Raw genomic sequence first — 10000 nt, 5'->3', positions numbered from 1 at the left:
TCCGGGCGATTTTTAGAACTCCCGCCGACAACAAATATCAATGTCCGCATTGGCTCGCTATATCAGGACTCCGATGGTCTTAATTTACTTCGAACGATGAAGCTAAAAGTAATATTTTAGCATCATAGTTTTGGAGGAACTTCGCTTATCTAATCCGATGGCTCTTCAAGAAAGAACCATATTGTGTCAAATATTATTTTCGACTCTAGAGCTTTTTTTTTTAAACATAAAACAATGAGATGGCGAGAAAAGATTTAAAATGTTGGAAGAATAAATCATCTAGTACAGTGCGTGAGAAATTTGCCATGCGTGAAAGAATGTTCAAATTATGGGATCTTGAAAGTGTTATTTTAAAACAGATACCGACCTGCATTTTTTTTTTGGCGGGGTACACGAAACCATCAATCAAAAGCATTGTATGTTTCAGCTGGGAATTGTCTACCAAATGAAATAAAGCGAGGGGGGGTGGTGGAGGGTGGGTAGGAGGACAAAGACATTGACAGTGCATCGAGGGGAGGTAGGTGTAATTACTGCTTATTTACCAGTCTTATGCTTTTGGCATGACTTTAAAGTTGTGTATTATATTCCTTCAACATTATTATAGGCCAGTAAATAATGTTCTGAGCCGTAAGGTAAACTATTCAAATCATCAGAATTTAACTTGAATGCATGGAAGTCTTATGCGTAGAGGCAACGACGATACTTGAGACTCAGATGGTCAAACTTCGTTTGTGTCGCAGTTTTGTTGTCTTGTCTTTCACCACATTGGCTCTCTTCCAGAGTGATTTGCGAAACCAAATTCTGTGCTTGTTTTTTTTTTTAGCCGGTGAAGCGAATGTATGGCGGCGGGAAGATTCCCATATGGATATTCTGCTCTTCATACTGCCGTTATCTCAAGGAATCTAAAGGCTGTTGAAGTTTTGACAACGCAAACAGACTCGGCTGTCAGATGCGACCTTGATTCGAAAGATTCCATGGGCTTCAGTGCCCTTCATCTAGCCACACTGCAGGGAAACAAACACCAAGTTGAAATGTTGCTGAAAGCGGGATGCGACGTTAACAGCCGGACAAATGTGAGTTTTGTTCATTGTAATACAACAAGTTTGCTTGCAAACCTTGAAATTTAGCCCCTACTTTTTCTTCAAGCACGAAAAATTGCCTTGCGTTTAGTCTAAACTTGAGAAAAGATGAATCGTCTACAATTGCGACAGTCGAGAAGGTTCTCTGACACTGAAGTCAGGTCCGTAGCCAGAATGAGGCAAATTGAGGCACTTGCCTCAGTCATTTTTTAAAATATAGCGTGATTCTAGTGTTGTCTTTAAAATGTACTCATCATAAACACCTAAAATACCTACGAAGAGAATTTAACCATGGATTTTACCTCTTTTTTCTAGCTACGGCCCTGGAAGTGAATACGGGTCGGCTTTTCTGTACCTTCTTCCGGGCCTTTTCAATGAGCGCCGATAAATAGTAGTTTAGTCGACGCAACAACTTAAACAGATTAGCTTTCAATGTGCATTTTGTAATGATTATCGGGGAGACTATCTACGCTATGAGCCTAGCCGTAATTCAGTTTTCAATTCTTTCAGTCCTTCCGTGTGATTTTGAGCGAAGCCACTTGATGTTTTGACTCGCAAGAACCGGTGATTATTCGGAGATATTAAATGCAAGGTTTTGGGTATACGCCAAGGGGTGGTGGAAAACGGACACCTCGAAAACGAAGATCAGAAACGAAGACCCTGCGATAAACTAGGGCTCTTTCCTTTTGGTCTTCGTTCTTCACCTATAGGCCTGGGGTGTGTGGAAAACAAGGACCTTGCGTTCATTCAACTGAAATGACTAACTGGTCATTTTGAACAACAGGAAAAGAGCAGGAACGCTCGATGTGTTTTGCTATTTACTGTATAAGTTATTTTTTCGGGAGGGAGGGAGGGGGGGGAGATCTTCGTTATCTTCGCATTCCACAACTCCCGACACAAGAGCGAGGAAGTTTGTTAGGAAAGACAGAAAGTGACAAACGGAAGGAAAAGCGGGTTTTGATAAGTAAATTTTCCCGAAAAAGTTCTTGATTATTTCATTTTATCTTGTTCACGTTGTGCACAATGAGTGAAGTATTCTAAAACAAAGAGCGAAAGATGAACTGTTGTAAGCACTTGTTGGCGTCAAAGTCTTAAATTTCGTTATTTGAAGTTGTTAGGAAGAGGGTGGGAAAAAGGTGTCGAGGGTATAGAAAGAAAGTTACTGTTGTTTCCTGACGTTAACGTCAAAACCTTAATTTTCTTCACATAATAAAAAGCCATAGTGTCAGTAGTTCGAGTAGACAGAAGTAATTGAACGCTTGTCAGTGACCTAGTTTCGCTAATTTTCAGGAAGGGATGACCTCACTGCACATCTGCAGTGAGCGCATCGACGCTGAAGACATTTTGCTTACCCTAGCGACTGAAACATGCGACGTTAATGCGCGGAACAAACTGGGAAGAACTGCACTTCATCTGGCAGCCAAACACGGAAACACTGAGAACTTGAAAAGACTCCTCGATGCTGGCTGCAACAGAACTATTAAAGACAAACTTGGGTTCACCGCAGTTGGGCTAGCTTTCAAGTTTAACCACAAAGGAAGCGCAGAGATTTTACTGCATTATAAACCAAAGAAAAATCGATGGTCCTCCAGCGAGAGCTGTTTGGATGGAAACGAAAGTGAACCAGTTAAAAGAGGAAATCAAGAAAAATTGCTGTCAAAAGCACAGAGTTTTCCTGGTGTTAACACTTCATGCAAGAAGGCATCTTCAATGCTGAAAAAGAAAAATCGCAGCGAGGTAATCTTGAAACTTTTAGAAAGAGCGGCTAGAGGGAAAGCATCGAATTTTCGAACTCCCCATCTAATACTCGCCATGCTTACCGTCAAGAGAAACAGGTTAGACGGCATGATCATTTCGAAGCGAACGCATTTCCTCGAGTCTGTATTTGAGAGAGAAGTGTTGTCTTCGTTTCTGGACTCTTCTTCGCTTACGTCATCTAGCTTGGTTCTTTTCCGCTGTGTTGTATCTTTGGATGACAGATTAACACAGCTGTGCCTTTGTAACTTTGCAAAATCCGTTTTCAAGAAGCGAGATTCGAACACCTTGGCGTTGGACTTTTTGTCGAAGCTGCTACGAAATTTGAAAAGCTCCATTCTACATTACGGTTCCTGGCGTCTCACGCTAAATTCTATCCAATATCAGGGTCAGAGATCCTCTTGGGTTTTTATCATTCCCAAACTTACAAGAAAGGAAAACAAACCTGATGACTTCAGAGATTTCGCGCAAATGTTGACAGACGCTTTCGGGTGTCTGAGTGATAGAGGAATTTCACAAAAAATTACCGACTACGATTTTGAAACAAAAATTGAACTCGATCAAGACCAGTCTGTCTTAGATTCTTTGGAGGAAAATTACACGTTGGACCACAGTAGTCAAAAATGCAAGTTTGTTGCTTCATATATGTACAAACTGGAAGACTGTCTCAGGATTTTAGAACTCATGATCAATATGAGTAGTACCGCTGCATCATTTGCTGGCGATTTACTAGAATTTTGTTTGGAGAATCCAGTTGTCTTCATCCGTTGTCTAACGTACCGAGATTCCATATTCTGTGCGATGCTAAACAAATCTCTTACAGAAGACAACAACTGGACGGCGGACAAATTTGCAAGGCTTTTCCTACAAGTCTCCGTTGGCTTATCGTCTGAACACCGGCTGTTGTATAAATGCGCAAGCGTGGTTATGAAGCAAGGCATTGCGCATTGTGATTCGGCATCCCTTGGAACTTGTATCTTAGTGCGTATGGGGCTTCTAAAAGGGGAATACGACATAAGTTCGGTAGTAGATCTCAAAGGACCCCTTTTGGCCCTAGAGCACGTATTTACAGCTGACTATTTTCCGAGAAACCTTGCCGCAATCTTTGCGTCTTTTCTTTGCAAATCAAGCCCCAAACTATTTGGATTGGACCAGTTGCGCCTTCGAGCTCTTAAGTCTGCGGTTAGCAAGGAAGTCCTTCCTACCTCATGGCAGGAAGCTGAAAGTGACGCTGGAAGGAGCTTCAAACGGATATGTGATGTCATGGCACTCGAAGAAGATTGGGAACTTCTTTTCGAATGCGCTGATGAACTGTTCGCGAACATTTTTGAAACACTCAATTGCAACGTGATGCGTGTAAGTGAAAGTCTCCTGATTTATCTTGGGTTATTGAAGAGTGAATCGTGCATAGAAATTGTCCGGAGTTTCAAGTGTGCCGTAAACCTTCTTAACCATATGGCCAAGCAAAGTTACTTTTCATCTGAATCAAGAGCCGTGTTTTTATGCTTCTTTCAAAAGTCCAATTCTTCTCTGTACGCATGCTCCGCGGAGATTGACGCTCTTCTAAGAACAATACGAAACATCAAAGCTGGTCTGTAAATAAGCAAGGATTAAACAAGTGTATTTTCTAAAGATTTGCTGTTTGGACATAGTTCAGTGAAGCGAGTTTGAGTTCTGTAATAACCCTGTATTGTGTCCAGACCGTGTTTGTTGCTAAAAGAGATCAAACCAAGGACTTTTGGAAGGCGAAAATTCAACTCTGGGAAATGCCTGCGAGGGAAGTGTTATAAAACTTTCAATTTGAGTAGTGCATTAGACCATAAGCATTGTTTAGTTGCGAAAAACATTCGGTCTTTGAGGGACTGTTTTTTTGAGGGACTGATGATTTGTTTTACGAAAAACTAATAAATTATCTTTTTTCCCAAAGGATGTCGGCTTTCACTATTCGTTCCAGCGACTGAAAATCGGCATCCTGACTGCTATAGCAAGATGCTCAAATAATGTACGTTACTGAACCTCGGCTTTTGAGTTAAAGGGGCTATGTCACCTTATTTTAGGGTGTTAAGGGAAACTTTATTTCTTGCTTAGGGCCGATTTACACGGTACGAATTTGTCGCATGCGACAACGGCTTACGACAGGCCCACGACATGATTTACAATTGTTGTGTACGTCAGAAAAAATGTCGTAGCATTTTAAAACATGTTTTAAAACGCTGCGACAATCGTAAGTCATGTCGTAGGCCTGTCGTGAGCTTGTCGCATGCGACAAAATCGTATCGTGTAAATCGGCCCTTGAAGGGGTTCGTTTCTCGAAATTCCCCGGTGATTTTCCAAGTTTGACACTTCGTTTTCCTTTTTTCAGAAAGCTGGTATTTTATACAGATTTAAGACACCCAAAGAAACAAAACAAATGCGAAATTTCATGCCTCAAAACCGCCTCGGTTTGAAGCTAGAGAGATTAATGGTCCCCTAAATACGTTGAAAAAGTTTCGCAACTTTTTCAACGTATTCCAACCTCAATGCACACGAAGTTTTTAATTTCTCAAGGCATAATGGTCTCAGTTACAAGTAGATCTTCCAGATAACTGATTATCTTGTCTTTCAATTAACAAAGCTCTCGGAGCATAACGTTACGCATAAAGTCTAATTTCCTGTGTTTAACAATAACCGGTCATAACCATGCGAATCAATTATGAAAGCTGTTGATTCGGATGAAAATGGTGTTGTATATTCGAAGACAGCAAAATCACTAAAGAAATATGGATGGCCATCCGGAAATTTAATTTTTTTTTCGTGATAGAAGAAATTAAAAATACGACACAAGGAGTTTCTAGTTTGCGATGAGTTACTCTGAAAATAATCACCCTACCTTTTCGTGTTGCGTGGAATATTTAACTGACCACTTTAAAGTTTCAATTCAGTGTAACGAAAAACTAATTGTTAGTATTGTATAAATATCTTCCTCCTATGAGCTTGTCAATACTTTTATCTTGGCGAGAATATTCCAATAAACGCAATGCTCATGGTCCGAATTGGTGCGATCATGGTCTCGGGCTGCACACGAAGTTTTTAATTCTTCAAGCCATAATGGTCTCAATTAGACCTCCCAGATAACTGATTAGCTTGTCTTTCAATTAACAAAGCACTCGGAGCATGACATTGTCAAGCATAAATTCTAATTTCCTGTGTCTAACAATAACCATGCATATGCGAATCAACTATGAAAGCTGCCGATTCGGATGAAAATGTTGTATATTTGAAGACAGCAAATCACCATAGAGACCTGGATTGCCGACCAGAAATTTGAATTTTTTCGTGAAAAAAGAAATTAAAAATACGACAGAATAAGTTTCCATGCAGTTCTGAAAATTTTGAGGTAAAGATAGTCACCCGGGCTGTACTTTGGACAATTCAATTCAGTGTTACGAAAAACTAATTTTTAGTTTTGTATAAATATCTTCCTGCCATGATCATTTTAGCGAGAATTTTCCAATAATCACGATGCTGTTGGTCCGTATTGGTGCGATAATGGTCTCAGGCGGGGTGATTAAAGATTTTATTGTCATGCTCCTCTTATACGTTTAATTTCAGCGTTTGTTTTGCCAAAAGAAAAATATTCCCCAAGAAATCCAGCTTCGCAGTTCTGAACGTTGTCTTGAAAAGAAATGGTTGGTATTCAATGAAATCGTTCTGTCTGGGTACGTCGATCAAAAATGCATCTCATCAAGACATGACTAATTTTGCAATTGTTGACGGAAGTTAGATCCCGGGTGGGGGGGGGGGGGGGGGCTCCCATATAAAAAGGGGAGAAATGCTCGTCGGAAATATTAAATTAAACCCGTAAAGGGAGAAGTACACCAATATGGGCGTGGCCGAGGCTTTTTTCGACACCTACGAGAGACCATATTAAAACAGAGAAATAAAAAATGCAGTGACTTTTAATGTTGGTGGACATTATTTAATACTTTCACCTACGTGAGGAAATATGAAAGTGTAAATATACACTTTCATATTTCTTCGCGCGCAACCCTCAAGGAGACCTTCACGGCTACATATGATTGCGTTTTGCCCAGAAGTGAGACCAAAATCCGAAATTTACACCTCCAGGCGAGACGACGAGCACCCATCTCCTTTTTAAATGGGAGTTCCCCCCGGGATTTCGATTTCGGACCACTATTGTTATAATGGGACGTGCTTCTGTGATCGATTGATCTAGTTGCGAAATTAAAGAGGGCTATTCATAGAAGAGACATTCACAATGGTATAAAGTTGAAGCTGTGCGGTGCATTTAGGCAAACCCTCTTAGGGGTTAAAGACGGATTTGAAGTTCCCGTGAATCGAGTCGATTTATAACTGAGACCGTGCATCGAATCTCGCCAGAACCATGAAGAGAAAGGAGCTTCTTTTGATGACATTCGTGATGTTACAAATTGTCTCGAAGTTGCAAGTAAGAGGTTCTGCATATTTAACTGTTTAGTTTGTCTTTGGTTCGCCAGAACTTGGTTTAATTCACAAGGGACACGGTCCATGCACAACGCCTTTGCCTGCGATCTATCAATCCTTGTATAAACAAAAAAGACGGAAATGGAATTAAAATCATGATCTACGACGCGACGGTAACGAAAACGTCATTTAAAATTGCAAGTTCAGGTTTGTTAATCTTTTTCGCCATTATGTCGGTTTGTCTAACTTCTAAAAACTAGCGCAACTTTCCAGGAACTGAATTAGGAGGTGCGGTGTTGAAGATACGACAGAAAATTCAAATTCACTGCCTTGTGTTCACGTTCTCCGTAAAACTTGAGACTATTGGTCACTTCACGTCGCAGAGTTGCCGAAAACGTGAAAGAAATGTACAAAAATGAAAAATGCACGTGTAGAGCGTGCTAAGCTATTGTTTTTGCTCATTAAATATGCAAAATTTGTGACGTTTTCGTTGCCGTCGCGTCGTTGGTCTTGAACTCCCTAGTATTTCGGCCTACGAATCGGGTCATCACTTCTTTCCACTCTCAAACTGACATTTCCATTTTTATTCAACTTATACGACGTACAGTCTACTTTAGACTTCAAATCTACTTCAACGAAAGAAAGATTTTAAAACAAGCTGAAGATTCACAATAGGCGAGGCAAAGAGTTGCACCCGAATCGATGGCTTCGCCTTGCAGTTTCCGATATCCACTAGACCAACGAGACAAGCTCCCGGAGAGTCGAATTTTTTAGAGTATTGAATTAATAGTACCCAGCAAAACAATTGAAAGTTAACCGTCTTCAACAGGGTTTTTAGACTTAAATACTGTAGATCAGTGCGGCATAGCTTAGAAACCGGCCGGCGCTATTTCTTGTTGAACTAAAGCTGTAATTCTGCCTGTTTTCATTCTTTTTAGTGGTAAGCTTGTCCATATTAACATGGGATATTGCGTCGTCTAATTGTTACGAAATGTCCAATGTCAGTTTGAGGGATGGAAAGTAGTGTTGACCATACGAATCGCTTGCAACGGGGAAGAGAGGTCGTTGGCTCCGTTGCGGATTGACACGCCCTCTCCAAACAAGTGACAGGGCACAGACGACAAATGGTCTGTTCGAAAAGAATGAGATCTTTGGACCTCGGAGGGGAAGGGATGGTAGCCCTATAACCCTTCTCGTGTTTCTTTAGTTGCTTGTTTGGCGATCAAGGCGAAATGGTAATGAAAATCAAATAGCGCATCAGTGACTCCTCATGCTAGGTTGTGCATGTCTTGGCCCCGTCATAGATCACTCCATAACACACGTGGCAATTCCTACTCTTTACGAAAAGTACGTGTGTGTTCACATCGCACAAGGTTTATGAACAAGGGTCGTGAAAAGTTGACTACGGTCTAATGAACTGGAGATGTAAATCCACTGAAATTTAATTAAAGGCAGCACTTCCAGGTCAGGTCTAAAAATCTGCTGTTGTTTGCTATGGAAGATAATCAGAGAAATGTCATTCCCCTAGCATGCCAAATGAACAGTGTTTCTCTCAAGCTCCCTTCTCAATGACAGTTCCTGAGTAAAGGGATACATGTTAATCAACAAATGATTCAGTACGCTCAACATTTAAGGGTACTAAGCAAATTACGTTTATCTATCCGTCCCTAGGGATGCCCGGTGAATTTCACAGTTGAAGTGACTGATTTTGACAACGTTTTTGATGAGAAAATCGACATCGACATAAAGAAAAAGACCGTAACATTCCACGTTCCTCAAAGTGGAGATTTGGTTGAGGCTGAAATCATTAACGATTTTCGCAAGGTAAATCAGTAAGTTTTGTTGCTTTTCACCATAATTTTCTTGAAGCTTGGCTGAAAACAAACTGTCGAGCTCTAAAGAGATGTAGCGTCTGTAAGGAAACTGTGCAAAAGTTTCAGTATTCAGCAATTTGTATAAGCCAGGGTTAACGTACATGTAAGCACTTCGTCCCAAGTCCAGATTTTCCAAATATTCGTGTCGTCCTCGGAGATGTTTTTGACATTCACCGCAATAGACTAGGTTAATATTCAAACGATTGGGCTGGATCATGTATGAAATGGAGGCTACGTCTGGGGAAATAATTAACTGATGTTTACCTTTTACTAGCAGAAACAGCCGGGTTCGTTCCCGTCTTATTCAAATCCCGCATGAAAAATTCCATTGAGAGCAGCGCCTAAAATTCGCAAAATTCTTTCAAATTTACTGAGAGACTCAGATTACCTGGAGAAAGAAAATGGAACATACCTTTCCCTTGTGGAATTCCCATTGGAAATTTTTGGACTACGTTTTAACACCTTCCGCTTAACGTCCCAATCTAGTTTTGGTACTGATGGTAAACAAACAATGAGAAGCTGGAAAGATTCCACAAATATGACCCTCGTTCCATGCTAGGTCCAGTCCAATCTCGTAAACTCGAACTGCGAACTCATTCGTCGTCATCAGGACCCTGGGAACGAGGTTGACCACTATCCAGGTGATCTAGTGACGTAATTTGGAGGACTGGGAAGAAAAGTTTTAACGCCGTATCCCACAACCGCGCGCGGCCTTAGGTTTTGTTTGCATCGCCAAAACTCAACAGATCATTCCGTGTCTCCTACAATTCCTGTTACTGAATGAACATTCAAGCGGAAATCGCCGAGATATAACCTCGCCTCTTCCATCTTGAATTTGGAAATAACATT

General features: G+C 40.8%; 2 protein-coding genes across 3 annotated transcripts in view; both read left to right on the top strand.

The window, feature by feature from the left end:
- LOC138015999 (uncharacterized) overlaps nucleotides 1-4465 on the top strand; it is a 4914-nt gene extending 449 nt beyond the window's left edge. Inside the window, exons 1-3 of one of the 2 annotated variants that reach the window (XM_068863159.1) lie at nucleotides 507-632; nucleotides 824-1073; nucleotides 2370-4465. In XM_068863159.1, the coding sequence (XP_068719260.1) occupies nucleotides 840-1073; nucleotides 2370-4433 (2298 nt within the window). In that variant the 5' untranslated portion in view covers nucleotides 507-632; nucleotides 824-839 and the 3' untranslated portion in view covers nucleotides 4434-4465. Of the gene's footprint in view, nucleotides 1-506; nucleotides 633-821; nucleotides 1074-2369 lie in introns of those variants that run through there. The other variant, XM_068863160.1, reaches the window with a different exon arrangement.
- A 2624-nt stretch (nucleotides 4466-7089) lies between these two features.
- The window catches only part of LOC138015439 (uncharacterized), a 6351-nt gene continuing 3440 nt past the window's right edge, over nucleotides 7090-10000 (top strand). The window contains exons 1-2 of the mRNA XM_068862507.1: nucleotides 7090-7281; nucleotides 8949-9101. Of these exons, the coding sequence (XP_068718608.1) occupies nucleotides 7219-7281; nucleotides 8949-9101 (216 nt within the window). The 5' untranslated portion in view covers nucleotides 7090-7218. The remainder of the gene's footprint in view (nucleotides 7282-8948; nucleotides 9102-10000) is intronic.

This window comes from Montipora capricornis, chromosome 9 (genome assembly GCF_036669925.1).
Source record: "Montipora capricornis isolate CH-2021 chromosome 9, ASM3666992v2, whole genome shotgun sequence".
Classification (NCBI taxonomy): Eukaryota; Metazoa; Cnidaria; class Anthozoa; order Scleractinia; family Acroporidae; genus Montipora; species Montipora capricornis.
The sequence above is the reverse complement of the archived record's forward strand: the minus strand, read 5'-3'. Positions and strand labels throughout refer to the sequence as shown.